The sequence below is a fragment of the Littorina saxatilis genome, linkage group LG12, assembly GCF_037325665.1.
Source record: "Littorina saxatilis isolate snail1 linkage group LG12, US_GU_Lsax_2.0, whole genome shotgun sequence".
In the NCBI taxonomy this organism is placed as follows: Eukaryota; Metazoa; Mollusca; class Gastropoda; order Littorinimorpha; family Littorinidae; genus Littorina; species Littorina saxatilis.
Window position 1 is genome coordinate 33,746,483 of NC_090256.1, and position 25,684 is coordinate 33,772,166.

General features: G+C 40.5%; 1 protein-coding gene across 3 annotated transcripts in view; it reads right to left on the reverse strand.

Annotated features, from left to right (window-relative positions):
* The window catches only part of LOC138981786 (myoferlin-like), a 121,838-nt gene that overhangs the window by 20,117 nt on the left and 76,037 nt on the right, over positions 1-25,684 (reverse strand). For 2 of the 3 annotated variants that reach the window (XM_070354864.1, XM_070354863.1), the window contains exons 29-39: positions 23,995-24,156; positions 20,573-20,630; positions 20,143-20,220; positions 19,460-19,641; positions 18,598-18,747; positions 17,691-17,789; positions 16,323-16,484; positions 15,834-15,993; positions 14,364-14,440; positions 11,073-11,162; positions 699-809 (exon numbers count right to left, since the gene is read on the reverse strand). In XM_070354864.1, coding sequence (XP_070210965.1) covers positions 699-809; positions 11,073-11,162; positions 14,364-14,440; positions 15,834-15,993; positions 16,323-16,484; positions 17,691-17,789; positions 18,598-18,747; positions 19,460-19,641; positions 20,143-20,220; positions 20,573-20,630; positions 23,995-24,156 — 1,329 coding nt within the window. The remainder of the gene's footprint in view (positions 1-698; positions 810-11,072; positions 11,163-14,363; positions 14,441-15,833; positions 15,994-16,322; positions 16,485-17,690; positions 17,790-18,597; positions 18,748-19,459; positions 19,642-20,142; positions 20,221-20,572; positions 20,631-23,994; positions 24,157-25,684) is intronic. The other variant, XM_070354865.1, reaches the window with a different exon arrangement.

Genomic DNA, 25,684 nt, shown 5'->3' on the forward strand with positions numbered 1-25,684 from the left:
ATTTCTGCACTCTGTAAGAGCAACTTATCTCTATAAAAGCCTGCACAAAGAATTTATCTGAAGGACAGTGTGAAGTCGGAGAGTAGGAAGAGGGGGTCGAGGGTTGAAAAGGGAGTGTATGTGTATGTGTGCATGTGTGTGTGCGTGTGTGTGTGCATGCATGTGAGACAATGCCAAAAGGTGACGTTTTCATGTCAGTATGTCCCAAATGACATCAGCAGTACATTTTTCATTCTATCTAATCTGTTTTCGTTCTATTTTTTCTAATAACATGCGTTAACAATTGATTGCCAACTGGAATGGAAGAGCACAAAAAGTGTAACTTGACACGTAGTTTCTCTGGAGGGAAAAACATCTTCCACTTTCATGTCAGTGTGTCCCATGCAACATACATTTGCCAAACAGCTATGTGCAAGTAGATTATTTGTTAGTGGTATAGAAAATACTGATCAACAATTAAAGTCAGTTTTCACATTCATTTTCTACCTATTTCTTATTTGTTTATTCTGTTGGCAATGGTGAAATGTCAGCAATCGTGTGTCATTCGGGACAGTAGACATGACACCTGACCTTTTGTCACTGTCTCATGTGTGTTCATGCATGTGTATGTGTGTTCATGTGCGCGCATGTGTGTGTGCATGTACATGTTGCGTGCATGCACGTGTGTCAAGAGGGTGTTGGGGAAGTTTGCAGCATACCTTGATCGTGTAGTAGCCAAGCTCCATGTACTTCTTGCACTTGCTGGTCTCGCCAATGGAGGCGTAGTACTTGGACCACCAGTCCAGCTCTTCCAGGGCCAGCTCTGTCTTCTAAACACACACACACACACACACAGCCATAGTTAGCTGCTGTCTTAATCTGAACACACCAATATATAGCTATATAGCTGCTGTCTTCTGAACACACCAACACACAACCAGTTAGCTGATGATCATCTTCTGTGCTAGCATGGAATGTTAATATGCTACCACAAGAAGCATGACATGTTATGTTACTACTGTGAGGAAGCATGAAATGTTTGTTACCACAATAATCTTGAAATCTAATGTTACCTTAGGAAGCATGAAATCTAACGATACATTTGTCAGCCACTGATCCTGTTCTGTGTTTCTATAAAATCTTATGATACCACAGAAAGCATGACATGTTATGTTAATACAAAGCATGAAATCTTATGTTACAACCGACTAGTTTAGCCATGTATCCATGAAACCGTATGCTACCATTGTAAGCAGGAAATCTTATGTTACCACAATAATCTTGAAATCTAATGTTAACTAAGTAGGAAGCATGAAATCTAGCGATACATTTGTCAGCAACTGATCTAGTTCTGTGTTACCAACAAAAACCAGTATTAAACTTGGGCAAAAAATTATTGCAACAAATTTCAAACCCAAATTAAAGCATTAATCCCCGTGTCATTTTTATTAACACTTTATATGCCAGAGAAGGCCGTTCACTTAACCTTCAGGATCACCATTTGGATTAAATATTTATTTTACAGGGATCACGTGACCGCCGCTCAAGTAAGGGTACCCTCAAAATCGACCAGACAAAAACGGAAGAGCCGAATGAAAAATCGACAAAAAATCACAATAGGCAAAACGTTGCAACTTTCACATACGAGAAGAAAGTCAAACCAATTATCTACCCTGAACAGATTGTTTTGTTTTGCTACCTTGCGTATTTCGCGTGCTATGCTATTCCTACTGATGCAGGTGTCGATCGCAAGAGCGATCAAAAACGGGACTTTTGCGTCATTTTTTAGGGATATCATGACAAAAAAGTCTGCACTTTTGCAATGACTTGGTGGATTGCTTTGAAACTTTCAGAATATTTTACTAACATACTAGAGATACTTCGAGCAAAATGATGGATTGTTGCAGGTGTTTGTTAAAATGTTGTGCAATTTTTCGAAAGAAGTTTTTAATCTCGTCGTAGGATTATTCCCTTGGGTCCAAAAAAATGTATGACTTTGCATGTCTTTATAAAAATGATTGATACACACACTGCTAAAGTTTTATGTGCGTGTAAGCACGGACGCAAATTCTGGACCAGTAAACACGCAACATATTTAAGCGATGATTCTGGTGCCACAGCGATGCCCAGCCAAGAGTGACCATTAAAGCATGAGGCACGCAGCGATAACAGCTGTAAGCGCAAAACAGCGTGAACGTTCCATTTTTACATCTAGTCAAGTTTTGACTAAATGTTTTAACATAGAGGGGGAATCGAGACGAGGGTCGTGGTGTATGTGTGTCTGTTTGTGTGTGTGTGTGTGTGTGTGTGTGTGTAGAGCGATTCAGACTAAACTACTGGACCGATCTTTATGAAATTTGACATGAGAGTTCCTGGGTATGAAATCCCCGAACGTTTTTTTCATTTTTTTGATAAATGTCTTTGATGACGTCATATCCGGCTTTTTGTGAAAGTTGAGGCGGCACTGTCACGCCCTCATTTTTCAACCAAATTGGTTGAAATTTTGGTCAAGTAATCTTCGACGAAGCCCGGACTTCGGTATTGCATTTCAGCTTGGTGGCTTAAAAATTAATTAATGACTTTGGTCATTAAAAATCTGAAAATTGTAAAAAAAAATAAAAATTTATAAAACGATCCAAATTTACGTTTATCTTATTCTCCATCATTTGCTGATTCCAAAAACATATAAATATGTTATATTCGGATTAAAAACAAGCTCTGAAAATTAAATATATAAAAATTATTATCAAAATTAAATTGTCGAAATCAATTTAAAAACACTTTCATCTTATTCCTCAATAATCTCTCATCTCCTCCATCTCCTCTCTGTTTCGGCGTTCCCCAGGGATCAGTTCTAGGCCCAGTTTTATTTGTACTATACACCACTCCTCTCTCTGCCGTCATCAAGCAACACGCAGTCAATCACTACCTCTTTGCAGACGACACACAACTCCAACAAGCATGCAAGCCTACAGAAATCCAAGCGGTGACGCACACTCTCCAAAACTGCACTTCAGATATTAAATCATGGATGACAAACAATATGCTCAAGTTAAATGATGACAAGACTGAATTTCTTCTTTTCTCTGGAGCTTCCTGTTCGACCACTTCCCTTCCAGCCTCCATCACAGTAGGTTCTAGTGACATTTCTCTCTCTGATAGTGCTAGGAATCTTGGGTTCATCATGGACTCCCACCTCTCAATGAAACAACACATCAAAAAAGTCTGTCAGACATGTTACTTTGAGATCAGAAGAATAGGTTCCATAAGAAAATTTCTCACTGTTGATGCCACTAAAACTCTCGTTACATCCTGCATTCTGTCCAGATTAGATTACTGCAACTCCCTTCTCATAGGCTGCCCTGACTCCACTCTCCAACCCTTGCAAAAAGTACAACACTCTGCTGCACGTCTCATTTTCAGAGCACAGCATCGACAACCCTGCACTCCTCTCATGAAAGAACTTCACTGGCTTCCTGTATCTGAACGTATTAGGTATAAAGCTGCCTGCTTCTGCTACAATATCATCTCTGAATCGGCACCTGCCTATCTTTCTGAACTGGTCTCTCTCTACACTCCCTCTCGCACCCTTCGTTCTTCTGATGATGCTCGACTTCTCTGTCAAGGTCGCTTTAAACGCAAGGCTCATGGCTTCCGCACGTTTTCGTATTATGGACCTCAGTTATGGAATTCACTCCCCTTTCAATTACGTCACTCTCCATCCATTTCATCTTTTAAGTCCAATTTGAAAACTCACTTGTTCCAACAACACTACGGATAGTTCCTTAGTATAGAGTCTGGGGATGTGAGATGTGCATGATGTGTTGTTTGAATCTGACAGTGATTGTATGATTTTTGTATACATGTATTATTGTCCCGCGCTTTGAACTTTTGATAAGGCGCTTTATAAATGCCCGTTATTATTATTATTATTATTATTGTCGGTTCCTGATTCCAAAAACATATAGATATGATATGTTTGGATTAAAAACACGCTCAGAAAGTTAAAACAAAGAGAGGTACAGAAACGCGTGCTATCCTTCTTAGCGCAACTACTACCCCGCTCTTCTTGTCAATTTCACTGCCTTTGCCATGAGCGGTGGACTGACGATGCTACGAGTATACGGTCTTGCTGAAAAATGGCATTGCGTTCAGTTTTATTCTGTGAGTTCGACAGCTACTTGACTAAATATTGTATTTTCGCCTTACGCGACTTGTTTTCTCATGTGTTTGCATGACTAGCAAATTAACGCCAGCAGCTACACGCAAATGAAACTTAGACAGAATCTGTATCAATCATTTATCTGTAGATATGCAAAGTCATGAATTTTTTGGACACAAGTAAACAATCCTATGACAAGTTTAACAACATTTTCCGAAACAAGGCGCCACATCTGGATAAATAACCATAACGATCCAAACTTTCGCACGAATTATCTCTAGTATGTTGGTAAAATATTCTGAAAGTTTCAAAGCAATCCACCAAGTCATTGGTAAAATGTAGCGCTTTTTGACATGATACCAATAAAAATTGACGTAAAACGTTCCGTTTTTGACCGCTCTTGCGATCGACACCTGCATCAGTAGGAATAGCATAGCACGCGAAATACGCAAGGTAGCAAAACAAAATAATCTGTTCAGGGTAGATAATTGGTTTGACTTTTTTCTCGTATGTGAAAGTTGCAACGTTTTGCCCATTCTGATTTTTTGTCGATTTTTCATTCGGCTCTTCCGTTTTTGTCTGGTCGATTTTGAGGGTACACTTACTTGAGCGGCGGTCACGTGATCCCTGCAAAATAAATATTTAATCCAAAAGGTGATCCTGAAGGTTAAGTGAACGGCCTTCTTTGGAATATACAGTTATAATTAAATGACACATGAATTAATGCTTTAATTTGGGTTTGAAATTTGTTGCAATAATTGTTTGGCCAACTTTAGTTTGCACTGTAATTGGCAAATTTGAATCACATCAATTGCTTTCATTTAAGAGGTGTTTTTTGTACTGAAAAAGACACTTCCAATAAAAAAAAAACATTATTTGAACAAAACCATGCATTGTAACATTTTCAAAATACACAGAAAATGCTGAACAAATTACTGCAGATCGCTCCATAGACCATCACTGTACATCTCCACCTGCGAATTGTTTAAATTTGATACAGAAAATACAGAGAGAGAATAATGTAGCAGCCAAATAATAAAAATAAGAATTGATAAATAAATATCAGAATAAAAAACAGAATCTATTGAAGAACAGCAAAAGGAAATCTTAAAGCGACACAATGTTATACATGTATTAATCCCTTTGCTGCAAACTTTTTACAATAGAACTTAATCAAAACAGAGACAGGGCTTGATGTCATAGAACAACAAAATTGATGTCTGCATTCCCCCAGAGAGCAAAAAAAAATCCACTACATGACATCAGAAGACCACTTGCAACAATACAAGTAAAGGTGATAGTGAAAATGGAAACCAGCTGCAATGTCAGGTGATAAGAAGGAATGAAGAAACAATGAAAAAAAAGGAAGAAAGTGAAAATAATTAAACAAATCAAATCAACGTTTCAAGTAGGATTTCTACATCAAATCTGGACCTAAAAATGTAAGCAAACAAAGCAAAGTTGAAAACAATACTGGGTTTAGAAATCCAAATTTGCTCTCAGACAACAAAATGAGAGTCAATCAAATCCACTATTTTCTGTTCCCGTGTGGTGCCTCATAGAAAAACGCCCAAATCTCCCAGAAACTTGAAAGTCGGATCTTCGCCATGGACAAACCTTCACTGGTGTGGTGTCTGACTTATCTTTACCCCCTTTTTTCACCGTGGGAAACTGAAACTGGGGAAGGTCTATTCTGATGTTCATCACTGACGACATCCCCTGCTTGTGAGTAATACACACAGCATCACACCATAAAGACATGGGCACAATCTGCCATTCATATATATTATATATATATATATATATATAGATTAGACCTGTGCACACTCAAAACGCTCATCAGTAGTAAACAAACCAAATTTCAGTAGTTTTTAAAATGTTTCAGTAGTAAGCTGTAACGACAGTTCAAGACATAATTCTGCTCACAAAGCACACAGGTCTCCTTTGCTGGATTTTACGATCTCCAGGTTCTCTTGAGAATAACTGGACTTCCAGCACTGTTGTGCCGTTTTCTTCTTTGGTGACAGAGCTGGTGTCTCCTCTTCACTATCTGAATCTCGCATTCTTTTTTTCTTTTCCATGTTTCACTTCAATCACAAGTTGCCACGCAGACGCTAGACGAACAAAGTCTAAGAACAAAGACTCAATGCAGAGAACACGCGCGCTTCCGGTAAATCGGAAAACATCTTTTCAGCGCAACGGCCGACTAATTGGTCAAAACATCTTAAAACAGAAAAAAAGTTTTTTTTGTAAAACATCGGAATTTCGGAATTTTAATTAAAAATCCGTAGCATCGTATTCTGCATATAAAAATCGGAGAAATTACGGAGAAACCGTAGATGTGCACAGGTCTGATATATATAAAATTAAAAAAATTAAATAAATTAAAATTAAATACATAAATTAATAAATTTTAAAAAAGACAAAAAAATTGAATAAAGCAAGACCAAAAAAATAGAAATTAAAAGGAACACGTCTCTCTTGTTGAAAGCAGCTGCACACTTCAATTGGATTTTGGTGACAGAATTTTAACCACAATGTAAGGGTGACCCTGAATTATCAAATTACAATACAACTTACAAAACAAACTATTCCTTTGAAAAGTAAACCAAAACAAACGCAAAACCAAACACAAGTAATAACGAAATGGCAGCACTCAACAATCATAAACAACAATCTGGGTCAGGTGAACAAACCATTTCTTCTGGTTGTTCTGTGACAGATTTCTTGCCCACCACTTCAAACTGAGGAAACGATAACTTGGGCACAAAGGAATCGAACAGGCCCTGTACTGAGGAGGGTTGGAAATGATCAGAAAATAAAATTCTTTACTTGAAGGAATCATCATTAATTTGTAAATGAATTTTAGTCCCAAACTTCAGACGGTGTGTAGATCACATCTTGACAAAACACAGCTAAACATAAAGATAATCCAAGACAGGATGTAATATATAAAACATATAACAAATGTTTTAGAGAGAACGACCACAACAGCAGCAGAACTTCAGCAGACAACTCAACAAGAAAAGAGCGAAGTCACCCTCAAAAACCGAAAGAAAACATGTTGGTTTGACAAGTGAGGACCACGATGTAAACTGAGAAAACTTGAAACAGGGAATAAGAGTCATAACGATAGTTGACAGCCATCCCACATGGCACTGACCTTTTACATACAAAAACAAACTGAAGTGGAGCACTCACCATCATCCCTGTGCTTTTTGAACTTCCTATGGCAACCAGCACAAGGTTTACCATACTAGCTAGTAAGCCACAAAAGTTTGAACTACATGTAGTTAGTACCGGTAACACTTTTTTTAAACATTAAAGTTCAGGATGAAAATGATGTTGCAGAAACATGAGTCTTGGTCCTTGGAACACCAAGTATGAAATTCCACGGTCTGTGCTGTAAAGAAATTAAAAAAAATGCTGCTTAACTCTTTCTGAACCGATACCGGATTTTTCCCGTAGCGAAATGGGTCACTCCAGCACCTATTACCGGAATTTTACGGTTACTCTGCTCCGGTCCAAAATCTCGCTTTTATCCACAATATTCTACCTGATCCATGTTTTCAATGCCGAGGCCGTTACTGTAACAGCAGACTTCCACTAACTCGCGGTCTTCGGGGTCCAAAGATTTTTGATCGCGATATATCCGATTCGCGATGCAGTTTGGGGTCCAATTAAAGGGAAGAAACCGCGTTCTCTTCTGAGTCAGAGAAAAACGCGATTATTTCCCTTGTTGGTCACAAAAAGCCTGTGAGCGTCACGTTGGCGTGTGTGCGTTTGCCGTGTGAGTGCATGTGTGTGTGTGTGTGCGTGCATGTGTGTATGTGCGTGCGTGTGTGTGTGACGCACGCCTGGCATGTGGTTGTGCTACAATGTTCATGTGTATGTGTTACTGCGTTTCTCGCAAGTGTGACGCTTCTTTTGGCAACTAAGTTCTCAAAAGATTAACTGCGATGACAAGTTTTCTTTTATCAGCAGATGACGATTTCTTTTCTTTTTTTCTCCGACTCATACGTCGTCACAAACTTACTAGTTAATCAGACACAGACAGACACAGACGTACACTGTACGCGTATAGCGACTCACTGCTGCACACACACTAACTGACAATGAACAGAAGGCAAGCCATGGTGAATTACCTCATTATTTTATTTCGTTTGGAAACGCAAGAAGCTGAAGCACTTCATGGCGCCTGTAGAAAATCCAGGGCGTCTAGCTGAGATCGCGATTAGCGGGACTCGAGTGTTTAATTGCATGCCTGACTAGATTGCAGAAGACTGAAGCGCAGTTTAAGCACTTGATTGGCGCCTGTGGCCACCCGGACCGTCTAGCAGAGATCGCAATTAGCTGGACTCAAGTGTTCAACTGCACGCCTGACTGGCCATACTGACTGGTCAGACACTTACCTCTATAGGCACGTGGCCAATTTGACGATACCGTGGCATGAAAGTTCTTGACTGAGTGGGGCACGTGCGCGTGAAAGGTATGTTTTTCTTTTGTTCGCAGGTCTCGATCAACCCGTAATGTACACAACCTGAAAAAACACACACACACGTAGAACACTATTTGGTGAGACTGAGGGAGAGGTTTTTTTGGTTTTTGGTTTTTAATGTCCCTTCAGCAGATGCCAGCTGCTATTCGAGACCGGACTGAGGGAGAGAAAGAGAGAGAGACTGATAAGATGAAATGACAATTTACTGCATGATGAAAGGCCATCGGACCCAGAGAGAGATAGCGTGGTTATGATAGAACATTTTTTCATGATCTGTACTATTTTTTGGCCTTTACGTGACTAATTTTGTAAAAATTTTTTTTTAAAAAAAATATAAAATATATGTATATATACATATATTTTTTTTTAAAAGTCGGTCCTGTTTTTTTCGGGGTCCAATAAGTCTCCGCGATATAGCCGAATTCGCGATTTAGTGGACCGCGAGTTAGTGGAAGTCTGCTGTACTTGCCGGTTTTCGGCATGTGTGTTGACCGAATATGAGCGTGTTTTTTTGAGAGGTGAGGCAATGTAGTCCAAAATAGGGTTAAAGTTAACCTTACCAATGTAATATATCCAGTATGCTGAAAACTTCAGTTGTTGAAACAAATTGCTGGTGCCAAATAGGACCTGATGAGCATGTTATCATAATCTTGCATGTTCATGTACTGATAGAGCCACTTGTCAATTGTTTCTTGTTCACAAAAGCACTAATCAAAAATTTGCTCCAGGGGCTTGCAACGTAGTACAATATACAGTGGAATCCAGCTATAACGAACCTGGGTATAACGAAATCCCTCTTATAACAAACTGCCATTGATTTCCCGGCAGACAGCCTTCTATTTCTTACTTGTTACTTTCCGGCTACATCGAACCTTTTGAACTCATTTGCATAACGAACCCCTCTTTTAACAAACACGTTTTCATCGCCCCAGAGCCGCTTTGTCTCTAAAAGTCACAAGGCTACAACGATCTGCATGTGAGGCGAGATCAAAGGCAGGTCCATTTTAACCTATGGGGAGTTTAACCTATGGGGCGGTCTCTTTGATGTCTTGAGAGGAAACTTGGCCAGGGTAGTACATGCACCAGAACTGGTGGACACCATGAAATCGGAGATTGATCGGAGATTGATCAGAATGTACATGTACATGCTTTTACACGACTTTTTAAATTTTACTTCTAAAATTGTGACAGTAAAGTGAACATTTGAACTATGCCTCTCTCTATGGATTATATTATGAAGCTGTTGAAAACATGCAGAGATTGTACTCTCCAAGGAAAGATCGATGGGACGATCATTTGAAGGTGAGTGGGAAAACTTGTCTTAGGCCATTTAGGGTTGAAAACTCTTCAGCGAATTGCTGATATAATGACCTAAAATGTATCTCCCTTGAGATTCGTTGTACCCGGACTTCACTGTAATACCTTACTGGGAGAATGCAAGTTTCCAGTACAAAGGACTTAACATTTCTTACATACTGCTTGACTAAAATCTTTACAAAAATAGACTATATTCTATACAAGAAACACTTAACAAGGGTAAAAGGAGAAACAGAATCCGTTAGTCGCCTCTTACGACATGCTGGGGAGCATGGGGTAAATTCTTCCCCCTAACCCGCGGGGGGTGTCTCACACTGCAGGTACCACTGTACAGACAAACACAGACAGTCCAACAACATGTACAAAACGCCAATGGAGTTGTGCACGGATAAATATGTTCAATATAGGTATCTGGTTGTGTGTATCTGATTCACTTCTTGGTTACACAGCTTGACGCATACTCTGCCTTTTATACAAACATGCTTGGATAAATATGTTTCAAACGTGATACAATGTTCACTTCATTCTTTGATACAGACGTCTGGCAGTTTACCCCTCGAAGGCGCTTGATCTTGCCCTGCACTTTACCGGCCAGGTGTGACAGAATCTCCTTCAGAAGCAAGACAGCACAGACAGGTGAAACATGTTAACAGTCGAAGAAATAGGACATGTACATTATCACCCAATTTGGAACATCTTCCCCCGTATTCCACAGGCATCAAAACTAAATACACAAACACAAGAAAGAAATCAAGTATGCTTGTTGTGTGAAGAAGACGAAGAGATGAAGCAGTAAGAAGGGGAGGGGGGGGGGGGGGGGGATAAAAGAGTTAAGCACCATTTCCAGAGAGCCATACACCCCAGGCTAAAGCACCGAAGTTCTACTCACTCTGCAAAGCATGATTCCTTCAACCACTCATGAGTACCTACGGCAATACCATGCTCAGAACCACCTATAGCTACATATAAACACACACGCCCATCGCATCCCATCCCCAGAAGCCACACAGCACAGAAACCTACGCAGCAACACAAAGAACCTAAGCGTTCTCCTTCAACGCCTGCACAAAGGCAAAACAGAGAGGGGCCAGATAGAGGCAACAAGTCGACAATAACCTTGGAGCGCTCCACGCCCAACAAATGAGCTGGAAGCCTAAGCGTGTCCTGGCCTGCGCTCACTATGGCTCGCTTCCACGATTTCGTACGCTAGCAGAAAAATCAAGCGCTTCAATCTCAACAACAAGGCATGTTTACATCACAAGCTGACACCCATCACAAGCTGGCTTAAACCTTAACAATAAGGCATGTTCACATCACAAGCTGACACCCATTATAGATCAGTTTATCTTTAGAGGTGGCGTCTGTACCTTCTGGGCCTTTCAAAATCAGGTAACAACCAGCATAACCACAGCCCTAATAAAACACTAAAAAAACTGTCTGTCCACTCAACATGCTTCTTTACAACAGACAGACAGACAGACAGACAGACGGACAAAGAAACACACAAAAAAGGCAGCTTATGTTTCTAGTAGGTATCAAAATCCCTCTTTGCATGACTTAGGCTTGGCCTCACTTCAAACTGTGATTTTGTCTTTTATTTCAGCTTGAAATGTATAAAACATGTTTCAAAAAAATGTGTTGTTCTTCTTCTTTACGAATGTGCAAGTTTTATCTTTGTAGCTTTTGTGGTTATTTTGTGACGATTTTGTCAAATGACCTACTATTTACCGATCGGCCACGCGAGCCGAGCATGTTCACACGCAGGGGTCTCGCTTCTCGTTGCGTTTGGCTGCGCGGGTATTCGCTGCAGGCGTGCAAATAGTATGCAAATTAGAAGTAGAGTCCTTCCTGTTTAGTTTCGTATACATAATGCCTGTGTGAAAAATATCGGGAACACTTAGAAATTTCAGATGGGAATTTCTCGATTGAAAATTCAACCGGTTACCGATAAATTCAACCCAACAAATTTATACCATCTTTTAGCCCTGACATTACTCTACAAGTGTTTAATGTTTGAAGCTTGCCTGCGGAAAACCCGCTTTGCCAAACGCGGATTTGTGAGGGGGTATAGCTTTGCTTTCAAAGCACGTGTGGTTGAAAATGGCTTCCGAAGTCGCGGGCATGTCGCTCGACTCGCCATCGGACAGAAACGAATAAATGGATGAAATTTCTGAAGATCGGTCGTCAGATGTCTTAAATAGTAAGTTTAAACAGTTGTCTGGATGAAATGAATGTTTTTTGGAAGTTTGAGGAAGTTATAAGCAAGGATTGCCATATTTTCGGAACTAGATCACGATCCATTTCTGAAGCTAAAACAAAAGTTGTGTCACTTGGATATTTTATTGTACTGAATTAAAATTCACTGCACTCCGAAGAAATGTACCTTCTAGATCAACTTCAAATGCATTCTGGCAATGGTTTCTCGACTTTTATTTGTTGGTATGTGGCTATTTTTGCGTAAAATCGTGAAATTGTAAGGTCACGTGACCTGGATGGAAATGGTGTTTTGGTTCGGAATTGGGGCAACAACACGGCTGTGGTTGGTCACTTGGTGGCAGGAACAGCTCGGCAACAGTATTAGTGATGAACTTTTCATTTTCTTCCAAGTTTAGTTTGATTTTTGTTTCAAAGAAGGGCCAAAGCAGTTCAACAAAAACAAAATAGTCTGTTTACTGTAACATAGAGTACCCATTTTAAAAAAAATTTTTGTTCTTCAATGATACCGAAAACGGACCTATTTTTTCAAATAGTGTTATTTCATTCACATTGCAGATTTTATAAGTTTTTAAAGACCCAGCTCATTTTTTTACAAACTTTTAAAAACATAAAAAGGATGGTTCGCTTTTTTACATGTTTTTAAAGACCGTGGGAACCCTGGGCACAACCAACATTATACATTAAAAAAATAACTATGTTTTACGGTGTAATTTGTTCATGTGAGCTCTTTTTCTTGACCCAATTGAGTCGCCCTATGCAGCGATCAACAAAGGATAAAGGTATGCGATTGCCTAATTTGATTTTTACTGTGAGCTTGGATCATACATATGCCTCTGGACACAACAGTAGAGCTGCGCCGAAGAGAGACCCCTGCGTGTGAACATGCTCGGCTTGCGTGGCCGATCGGTAAATAGTGGGTCATTTGACAAAATCGTCACATAATAACCACAAAAGCTACAAAGATAAAACTGGCACATTCGGTAAAGAAGAAGAACAACACATTTTTTTGAAACATGTTTTATACATTTCAAGCTGAAATAAAAGACAAAATCACAGTTTGAAGTGAGGCCAACTGGCGCCAAGCCTAAGTCATGCAAAGAGGGATTTTGATGTTGTGAGCACACAAAAATGACTTTTTTCCATTTGTTTTTATTGAAGTAGCACTTTGTTTAGAATTAGAGATCTTGAAGTCCTGATCATTTCCATATAAAAATTATTGCTGTAGTTTAATTAGAAAGGAAGTTATGAATTTTTAAAGAATTATTGATGTCCGCTGGCTAAAATTGGTGTCAAATTAGTGATTATGGCTATTTGAATGACCTGGTATGAGGTCATTTCTCAAAAATGACCACTCAAAAATTTCTATGCCAACTTATATCATACCAGATCCAGGAAAATAACTGTTTCATACACCTCTCTTAATATATGTGTCATTTATGAACAGCCAAACTTCCCATATTATGCAACCGTGCAACCGGGATGCAAACGACGTTAAATTAATTATTTTAAAAATTCGTAACTTGAGCTCTACTCGACCGATTTTGATCATGTTTGCACCATTGAATTCAAAATGATGAGAGCTATGCACACAAGTGAAGATAACGGTTACATCTCAAGAAGTTAAAATCACTTTTTTTTACCTATTTCTAGCACAGCACAGCCAGACAGCATGTTTACATTTTCCACACAAAGTTAGAACACAAGTCATAAAAGGCCCCAAACAAGGTTATTAATATCATGATTTCATTTTGACACAGCCATGTTAGAAACTGACCCCGCAGAGTAAATTTGCTACAAGCAGCAATCGTATGTATCAACGAGAGAGATAAGTTGTTAACACTTTAGCTTTGGAAGGATTATTTCTGTTGTTAGCAGCCTAGTTCTGGCAAGATTTAGTATCAGATACATTCATAATAGCCTCAGGGTACAGTGGAACCCCCCTTTTAAGACCTCCACAAATCCCAGTACAGCAGGTCTTATAGGAGGGAGTCTAATAAAATGAAGGTAACTTTACAGACAGTGTGCACAGAAAAGCTGAAAAAGCAAGGTCCTAAAAGGAGGAAGTCTTAAATTTGGGGGGGGGGGGGGGGGGGGGTGTCTTAAAAGGGGGGTTCCACTGTAGTTGAATGTCTGCTCATGAGGGTCAGAGATCAGTATGAATGAGTTACAAGAAGACGTGGATGTCCGTACCTTTGGTTTCTTCTGCTCTGCGGGCATGTCGATGACGTGGTCCCCACCAGTTGCGGGTGGGCCATTTCCCACCACATCTGTTGATCGTAATAAAACGTTTATCAGTCAGTGATATCAGCATATCTGGGCTTTATTTAGCTAATAACCGATGCAAAGTTATCCGAGGCAGACTGTTTCCTACCACATCTGTTGAACATTATAAAATGTGTATCAGTCAGTGATATCAGCAGTGATGTTCCTAGGACTGGAGCGCAACAGGACAAAATGTCCTGAATCAAAAAACTAATAGGACATCATGTCCTGACTACAAAAAAACAATAGGACATTCAGATCAAGCGAACCAATCATGGCACCTAACCTTTTTAGATGACTGAGAATATATGAATAAAGGCAAATAAAAACCGAACAGTTCCAAATTTATTTTAATATTTTAAATGCAACAGTGTTCAGTAGGGTTACTTTCACACACACAGACACATGCTTCAGAATGTCATAAGTGATCTTTCACACACACACTGACACACACACACACACACACACACACACACACACACACTATGCTTCAGAATTAATGTCGCAAGTGACAAGTGATCTTTCACACACTTCAGAATGTCACACGTGATCATTTTCAGTGAGCTTGAACAGCTACTTTCGTTTCTTGCGTCTCTTCCTGCGTCTGTTCCTGAGGTTGTAGATCTATTGGCTCACCTTCTGAGGCTTCAGTCTCCGACGGGGCCGAAGGCCCTGCAACTTGACTGTCCGTGTCGTCCTTTTTTTTTAACAAAGCCACTCAAAAGTGTCTGCCCTTTTCCCACGCAAACCTTTTTCTTCTGCGGCATCTTTGCAGAAATGTGGCGGCGGAAGTAAAATGTCGCTGTCAAAAGTAGCAAGAGTTGTGGCTCTTGTAATATTGTTAGGTCGAGAGTTGCGTCCCTTGTGTTATTGTTCGACCGAGAGTGAAAATTGAAGTTCAAGTAGACCCCGATTCGAACTCGTTTTAACGGGGTTTGATACTTCAGTTTGTACAGATTCTTCTTGCAGTGACCCGCACTCTAGACGTAATACTATCGGACAATGACCGCTGACTTCGCGATCGGATCGGACATTTGGCGGGACAGCGGTGTTTGCAATTGGTCATTTTACAACCTAAATCGGTCTATGACCGATGACCGACGCCTCGGAACATCACTGTATCAGCATATCTGGGCTTTATTTAGCTAATAACCGATGCAAAGTTATCCGAGGCAGACTGTTTCCTACCACATCTGTTGAATGAGTTACAACATGTATCAGTGAGCGGTATCAGCACATCTTGGTACCATCCAGACAACAAAAGAGAGAAAAAAAATTATTGCTATATAACAAAAAAAGAAAAAGTTGAGGTTAATTATCCACCAGTAAAAGTTATGCTTTATTCATTAACCTCCACTGCCCAATTCTGCGACCTCACGCCATATGAATGACCCTGACCTTGCACTGCAGGGTCAGCAAGTTGCTCATCAGGGTCACAGCGGAATTCCTCCAGTGACCTCAAGATGTTGACTCCGACCTGAGGACGCCGTCCAAAGTTGCGGTGGTCGATCACGCTGATGTTCATCGGAGGCATGTACAGCTCTTCTTTTGGCAGCATCTGTGTCACAGGAAAGAGGCGAATGTGCCTTCATTATCAGCGTAAGATTTTTCTGATTTTTCTATGTTTATCGGCTGCAACTCCCAGGTACATTTAAATATCTTATGAACAGACTGTATGGCCTTTCCCCCTCCCTCCTCCTCATTGATGCAGCCACATTCTATTTCTAAGGGATGGTGCAGGATAGGATGACCTATTGAGCTCAATCCATTACCCTACAGGTACCCCAGCGGGAATCGCACCCTAGTTCTACCATGCCTGTAACGCACCTTAGCCAATCCTGGCCTGTAACTTATGTGAGCACAAAAATAAGCAGGCAGTCTACTCACGACGTCAAAGAAAAGCACGGGGTCCACGAAGTTTGGGTTCTTCTTGGTGTCCTTGATGACCAAGGAGTTGCGCAGGTGACCGCCACACTCAAACATGATGCTGGGCGAACTGACGTTGGACAGCTGGAACTTCCTCATGTTGCGCACACCCCAACACAGCACCTGCAGCACGCACATTGACAGCACTTCTCAACATTCTGACTTGCAACTGTGCAATGTTAGCACGCACAACATTGACAACACTTCTCAACATTCTGACTTGCATCTGTGCAATGTTAGCACGCACTACATTGACAACACTTCTCAACATTCTGACTTGCATCTGTGCAATGTTAGCACCCACTACATTGACAACACTTCTCAACATTCTGACTTGCATCTGTGCAATGTTAGCACGCACAACATTGACAACACTTCTCAACATTCTGACTTGCATCTGTGCAATGTTAACACGCACAACATTGACAACACTTCTCAACATTCTGACTTGCATCTGTGCAATGTTAGCACGCACAACATTGACAACACTTCTCAACATTCTGACTTGCATCTGTGCAATGTTAGCACGCACAACATTGACAACGCTTCTCAACATTCTGACTTGCATCTGTGCAATGTTAGCACGCACAACATTGACAACACTTCTCAACATTCTGATTTGCATCTGTGCAATGTTAGCACGCACTACATTGACAAAACTTCTCAACATTCTGACTTGCAACAGTGCAATGTTAGCACACACAACATTGACAACACTTCTCAACATTCTGACTTGCACCTGTGCAATGTTAGCACGCACAACATTGACAACACTTCTCAACAAGTTCTGACTTACATCTGTGCCACGTTAGCACGTAAAACATTGACAACACTTCTCAACAGGCTTGACTTGCAACTGTGCAATGTTAGCACGCACAACATTGACAACACTTCTCAACATTCTGACTTGCATCTGTGCAATGTTAGCACGCACAACATTGACAGCACTTCTCAACATTCTCACTTGCAATGGTAAAGTAAAATGTAGACATGCTAGTTCTAGTTGCAATAATTGGTGCTCTGACAAAGGGTTATCTCGTTGGGCTTTTTCTTTCTTACCTTCTTCCTAAGATGGACCATAGCTTGTGGTTCCCGAGAGTATCATGCAAATACTCTAACAAACTCAAGTCTAGTAGCTGAAGACGGAATTCAACAGAAAAGAACATGGACTGAATAAGACTACAAGCTACGTCTGCCAACTTTCATGTGGCTTATTCCCTCTGTGCCTCTGAACTACTTTTCTCTTAAAAAACGAGGTTACACGTAATACGTAAAATGCTGGCATGCCATAAAATGCTGTATCTTAAAGAAGAAAGTGGTGGTACTGACTTCGATACCAGTGCGCTGCAAGACGGGGCGAATACCGTTTGGCACAGTAAAGAGGTCACCCCTCTTGGGCGGCAAGAATGGCAGATCTTTCCCCGTCAGCTGTTGTGGAAAGAAGGCATTAAATAAAGTACATGAACAAACGCCTCAATGCTGATCTGCTCCACAAACATCATGCAACAAGAATGGCAGATCCTTCCCAATTATCTGTGGTTGAAAGAAAGCATCCACTGAATGATAATATGCCTTTATTAATCTTTCTTTATTTGGTGTTTAACGTTGTTTTCAACCACGAAGGTTATACCGCGACGGGGAAAGGGGGGAGATGGGATAGAGCCACTTGTCAATTGTTTCTTGTTCACAAAAGCACTAATCAAAAATTTGCTCCAGGGGCTTGCAACGTAGTACAATATATTACCTTACTGGGAGAATGCAAGTTTCCAGTACAAAGGACTTAACATTTCTTACATACTGCTTGACTAAAATCTTTACAAAAATTGACTATATTCTATACAAGAAACACTTAACAAGGGTAAAAGGAGAAACAGAATCCGTTAGTCGCCTCTTACGACATGCTGGGGAGCATGGGGTAAATTCTTCCCCCTAACCCATGGGGGGTGCCTTTATTAATGTATCTGCCAACTCTAACATGCAGATTAAAATAAGTGATACCAAAAGTCAGTGCTCACTATTATGCAGACAATGTTATTTTCGTTCATCTGAAGTGATTAAAATAATTGATGCCAAGATCGGGGTACGTTATCACACACTACACTGCATGGTTCTCAGTGCAATTGTCTGCTTCTATTGCGCTATGCAACTCAAAACTCCTCTTCGTGCCCCCATGCTCCCTCCCTACCCCTACAATCTCCTCTTCACATCTACCAGAAAGGATGGAAGACATCCTTACCCTGAAGAGTTCAAAAGCAGCCAGGAGTTCACCACCAGTTTTGCCGCCACGTTTGATCTCGTACCACTGTAGTACAGGTGTGCGGGCGTCTGTTGGGTCCAGTTTCACCATGGGTTGGGCTTTTGTGCGACCAAGAAACTCGGGTTTCCCCTGGAAAAAACAAAGTCCTTTGTTCTGTTATTACGTCAAGTTTTTGGTCCTCTTGTCTGTCAAAAAACCCCGGCTTGCTTGCTTGTGCACTTTGTTCGTTGTTTCTTGAACAGCAAACCTTCTTCAGGCAATCTGTGCAACAGTTGAGGTCCAATTTGAGTCATTGTGCATAGCGACTTAACATTTGAGTCATTCCATACATTGGCTAGCATGCAGTCAGAACCAATATGCCAAATGCTTGCAAAGCTTTAGGAAGTAAGCAAAGTAGCTGACATTGTGGGAATGCCTGTACCATATATGTACATGGATTTTAGTTGTTACTTTTGTGATGCTCTGCATTTTTCAGTTTGATATATACAAGAATGAAGACTGCAACATTTGTATGAACAAACATAGACTACAAACTTTTCTCATCCGGGCAATCCATTCAAGGAAGAATGAGTTTCAAGGAAATAAATAATGCTGGGGGTTGAGGGCAGAGCCTCTGGTGGGGGTGTGGGGTCAAGGCCCCCAGAAGCTGATGCATTTTGGCCTTGTAAATATGAATGTATTACCCTCTCTGGTGAAAGATAAATTGTGCATGTAGAGAAACACACAATCGTGTCCTCATCACCTGGGTTAAACTATAAACTATTACATTTTATTTTTTTGCTTTCGCAAAAATCTTTGAAATTGCAGAGATTTGGATTGCCTGCCATCTTATCTGACTCACAAAAGTATCGTGGTCAAAGATCTCAACGTAGACATCCGGCGGGTCCCTCTCCAGGTTTTTGGGCTTGCCGTGGATCTCAATCTCTCCGAAGATGAGGGTCTGGTCCCAGGTGGGGCATAGGGTCTTGGGCACTCGCTCCGTCGTCGTGCTCTGGGTCAGGAAACAAATCTGGCAAAACGGGTCTGCAACACAACCATAGCACCGTCAAAACTGCTACAGTGGAACCCCTCTTTCAAGACCCTGAAAACCCCTGAGAAAATCAGGTCTTAGATAGGAGAGAGTCTTAAAATGGGGGTACATTTACACAGGATTATCAACAGAAACTCTCTGAAAACAGAGTCTTAAAATGGGGGTACATTTACACAGGATTATCAACAGAAACTCTCCGAAAACAGGGTCTAAAACAGGGGAGAGAGACAAAGACAAAGAGGGAGAAGTGGGGGGAGGTCTTACACAAAGGAAGTTCCACTGTAATATCCTCCCCCGCATACTTCATTATATTCTCGTCACAGATCTGTTCAGGTATTTACATGGAATTAAGGTCTGGAACAAAATGTGGGGGGAAAAATGTCCGGAAATGATTTGTGATGAAGCCAACTGTCACGGAGCAAAATGTCTAGAAGTGAATAATGTCATGCAAGCAATATGACCATAAAAGTTGTCAAAAGAGACAGAGGACATACCGGAGAGTCCCGTGTCATCGCCAGCCAGAATGTCCCTGGCCTGGTAGATGTATGCTCGCAGCTGATACTTCACCGGCTCTGTTACACACATCAATTAATGGCCCTGTTAGTTCCACATACACACACACACACACAAGAGTGCACTTGCACACAAACACACACACACACACACACACAAATATGCAGACACAGAACGTGAGACGGATAGACAAACTGTATCCATGCACACACACACACATACAGAAGCGTGAGACGGACAGGAGGACTACTGAATTGCACCACAACCCATCAACTTATTTTCTCCTTTAGAATTTAGACCATCAAACAAAGTAAAACATAAGACTGACTTTTTGTAAAACAGATGGACGAGTGGATAACAGCCCGCCAGACAGACGGACGGACAGACAGACAGACAATTAGACTGACTCACCAGCGAAGGACAGGAACATCCTTGGTGCAGTCAAAGAGGCCTTGAGTTTCTCATCCGACTGAACAAATTGTACAAACATGTTTATGTAAACAATGCATTTCAACATGCACAAATTACAACATACTGTGTCTGCATTTTCTGTTAAAGCTGAACAGTAGCGATAAAACTAATCAGTTGGCTTTAGACAAAAAAGAGGCACAATGCAGCTCCGATCCATCTTTTGCTACCCTGGATAGTGTCCCCTGATGTGTGTGTGTGTCTCCCATCCGACCTACCCAAGTCTTCCTTGAGTGCTCCTACAAAAAGCCCGAGCGGTTGTCAAAATGTTCAGTCTGACTGAAACCTTGAACCTGTCACTTCTCTCGAAAGCAAACAATGGTGAAAGATTCTTTCATTCTCTGCACTGCATGGTGGGTGGAGTTAGACAGATACCTCGCTGAACAGCTCAAGCGTTTTATAGAGGGTCCAGACTTGAGTACCCCCACTTTTGAGGTAAAATTGAGAAAAATCATCACATTAGGCGCTTCCGGAGTATTAGCTGCAAATCAAAGGAAGAATACAGAGTGGAAAAGTACGGTAGGTCGGATGGGAGACACACACTCCAGGGTACATTATCCAGGGTAGCAAAATATGAATCAGAGCTACATTGTGTCCCCTCTTTCTTTCAAAGGCCAATTCATTAGTTTTATTGCTACTGTTCAGCTTTAATAACTTTTCCTTCCCTTACCCTCCTCCTCATCCTTTCAAAACCTCACATTATTCACTTTTGTTTTCAAGGTGAGTGCATTTTCCGTTGTTTACATTGTTCAGTTTTATTTCACAAAAATAAGTGCCACTCAGCAGCTAGTAGTCCCGAATAGTTTGAACAAAATCTTCCAACAATGTAATAATCAATGCAAACCAATATTAACACGATAAAAGACTGCAAAAAGCAAAGAAATTTAAGTTGATAACAAACCAGTTCAACAAAACAATAACTGCACAAATCTTCCATGTCAAACACAAAAGAACAACTCTGATGTCAAAATCCAAGCTCCTTTCAACACCAAAGAGAACAGTAACCCAGTTCACCATTAAACAAAATAAATTGTCAATTAACACAACCAATCCTGCCTTTCCGGAAATGACACCGCCTAATTCTTTCCACCATTTACGTTTCTTCTTCTTCTTCTTTTTATCAGCCCCTTTTTGCGGGCTTGATCTTTTCTAAAAAAAACAAAAACATAGAGAAGGTATGAATCATAAATATAACTTGCCTTATCCCACCTCAAAACTTGACTAAATGTAAAAACAAAGGCAAAGTGCATAAAGAACTTGCAGTCTGCAAAAACTATCATCTTAACACAGCATTCAAAATTTAAATAATTGAACAGTCAAACATTGGTTGTAATGTCTTTCTGTTGTGTGGTAACAAGTATCATTACAAACCCAAAACCAAACTGCGTATATAAAGCTCTTGTGCCAATTTGAGACAGTTCTTTTGCAGGGAGACTTTTTTATGTGGTTTGGTGATCCGGATGCATAATGCTTTTTTCGTAGTCTGCCCTAAACCTCTTTGATCGTCGTTTTTGTGCACGAACTGCACATTTTCCTTTATACTGCAAAAGTCTTAATCTAAATGCAGCTGAAAATTATCTAGAGCATAGGGATATTGACACTAGTCTGACCAAGTCATGCATAACTTGTCCTAGCCTGAATGTCTCTGCATGATGTATGTAGAACAAAATGTTGTGAAGACGTACCCGACATCTGAACCGTAAAGTGTTATAGAGATGAAGAATATTGTGTTTCAAGTGTACAGTAAAAGCTACCGGCCATCCTTCTCCCACAATCCATCATGTTTCCCACCACTAATCTGGACAGGCTTTCACATAGAACAAATTCATGTAATGCTTCTGCTTGGATATATACTGGCCAAACATCTACCGCCTGTTGATTTCTGGGCAGTCTATTTGATTTGGGATATCTACAGCCTGGTTTCATTCCTGTCACAAGTGGGACATTTTTTTGTTCTTCTTCTGGGATCACGGGCTGCAACTCCCATCCATATACACTCGTGTTCTGCACGAGTGGTTGATAAGGTATTTGATCGATTTATCCCTGGCCATTTAGGCAGCCATACTTGGTTTTCAGGGATGTGTGCTGGGTGCTTTTGTGTTTCTACAACCCACCAAATATGGATTACAGGATCCTTACCGTGTGTACTTGGTCTTGTGCCTGTGTGTACACACGAAGGATCAGACACTAGCAGGTTTGCTCATCAGTTGACCTGGGAGATCTGAAAAATCTCCACCCTTAACCCACCAGTCGTGGCCGGGATTCGAATCCCAAACCTTCCACATAAAAGTGTCGGTGTACGTGAGGAAATGGTGCCTTTAACTTCTTCGTCTCCTTACATCACATTGTTGTGAAAGTGAAAAGGGTTAAAGAATAGACAATCTGTAATGACCATCTTGTTCTTCTGCGACTGCGACGTGAACGTGAAAAAAAATAAGGAAGGGAACAAAGATAAAATAAAGAAGATTACAATGCATGAGTACTATAACTTTGTTGTTCATCAATGACGATGCTGTGAAAGTGAAAAAGGTTAAGACAACAAAGGCTGTGTAATTATAAGATATACTACATACCAGTAATGAAAATCTAGACGGCTTTTTTTCCTCAACTGTTTCCTTCTTTTTGCAACAGGGAAAAAAAGAATAACACGCAATCAGCCAAGCCAATGTAAAAAAAACTCAAAAAACTCTGCAGATTCATCGCCACAATCCCAACTGAAACAAGTTTGATGTCAACAGTCAACAGTCTGATTCCTGCTGAGTAATGTCTAGTCACAGGACTTTGTATTTAAGCGCCGGTCGATTGAAGTATCCTATTACTTCAATCCTTAATGTAGTATTTTTAGTTAAGCTTAAGCTCCTGTGGTCTGGTCTACAAATATGTGATAGGGTGCAAGAAAACCCAGCATATTGGAATGTTGACAAAATATCTTTTTAACATCATGCAGTCGCATAGTACTGTTTGCAGCATGCAGATAGTGGGGATAAACTGATCTGCAGGTAACTGTCCTGTCACCCTGACTCTCAAAGCATGAAAGGCTGGTACACTACAGCAGAAAATTTGAATAAATACTACAGGGCAGAATGTTCTGTTCCTCTAAAATGTTATTCACTTCTACTCCTAAACGGGGTGCAAAAAAACTAGCAGGCTATGTGCAAATAGCCAGTCATAGTAAAACCTTCCCCTCGTTTTATTCAGTCTCTTTGTTTTTGGACTTACTTCCCCTCGTTGTTTTGTTTTGCCACAAAATGGAGGGTTGAGGAGTAGAACTGTACTGATCATTTCAAAACTCACGTGACAACATCAGCTTGACAACAGCCTATTTACCTGAACGTCTCAATGCCAGGAATCACAATCAAACCTACCTTATCCCCTGCCATACTGAAGAAGCAGCTGGCGGCTTTGTCTTCGGCCACCATTTTTCGATGCCAGCGCCTGCGCCGCACCAAGTCGGTCGTGCGCTCCGTGGCGTGGAACTTCATGTTGAACAAGGGAGCATACTCCCAGCCTTCCGACATCATCTTCTCCTGTTACAACAACATGCACAGAGATATTAAAAATATCCTTGGCTATTCTGATACAGAGGTCCCTCTGTTTGAAGACTTGTGAAAATGTAAGAAAACAATAGGGAGGTAAATTTCAAGACTTTTAATGTGAAGAGAACATCCGAGATATCGGAGTTGTAAACCGTGAAGGGTCTTAAAACAGACGTGACTGAGCATAGACATAGTGTACTTGCTCATACATGTACTTGATACTTCTCATTATGTGTTTGTGTCCTTCTTCTTCTAAACTGAGGAGTATTTGGTACTAATGTAAATCAAAATGTCCTGTTTCCTGTGGTTTTTATATTCACTTTTGTATATTACTTATTAGACTGCCTGACCGAGTGATCGACTCAAAATATTGGTACATGTATACAAAAATGTGATCAATTTTAATGTGGACAGGGCAAGGAAGAGCTACTAAAAGGAAAAACTAGCCCTAAACTACTTCCTTTATTCATGGAGAAAATTTTTTTAAACTTTCTTTTTATGTCGACTAAAAGCATCAGTGCACTTGTGCTTTGGTATTGTGTTTGTTTTATTCATACATTCAAGTTTTCAATAGAGAGGCCATCACATTTTTCATGTGACTAATTGCTGAGTACATTGAAAGGATATATAAGGACAGGTTTCAATACAATTCTTAGGGGTTACAGTTGTGCAGAACAGAAAGTCTGAGAGTAGACATCACAGTCAACTAATCTTAAACAGTGGCTTGTTCATTGTCTTAGACCAATCTTAGTTCCTCCCAAAAGAGATAGTTTTAGACCCCCAACAGATATTGAAATTAATGCGGTACATGTACATTGTTTCATATTTGCACAGATACCTTGCTGAGGATTTTAAAATTTTAAAGAGAGAAAAATAATCCAACCATTATTTTTCTTCCAATTTTTAGAAACACTGGCTCGTTGAATCAACACAAATTCTTCAAAAGCAAGTTTCTGGGCTACACACTGTCACCTGCATTTGACAGAAAATGAATGGAGAGCATCATCTGTTTCCTCTGAAATACATGTAGTCTTATTTTCCTCTGAACATTTTAACCGAAGAAATACATTTCAATTACAGTTGAACTTGTCCTAGCGACCACCTCTCGATAACAACCAACAGCCCACAATGACCGCTCCAAAGGAACATGACGATTTGTTTCTACATAATTTATCCTTCCAAACCATAGCGACCACGTGTCTATAATGACCACTTTTGGTCAGTCCCTTGGGCCCATGGGTGGTCATTATACACTGGTCCAACTGAACGATGAAGTTTGGATGGCTCAGTCCATAAAATGTTAGCCAGGAAAACGAAAGAAAAGCGAAGTTCATTCCTACCGCACATGCAATTAGGCCACCAAAAGTGTTAGACAAGAACAGACTACAAAAGCTGAACAACATTTTGGGCATCATTTGATTTTCATGACATTACCAGTGTGTTTATTAGGTTCAAGGAGAAAGGCTATCATGACAGGCTCAAGGTCGTACACCACGGTAAGAAGTGAAATCGGGAAAAC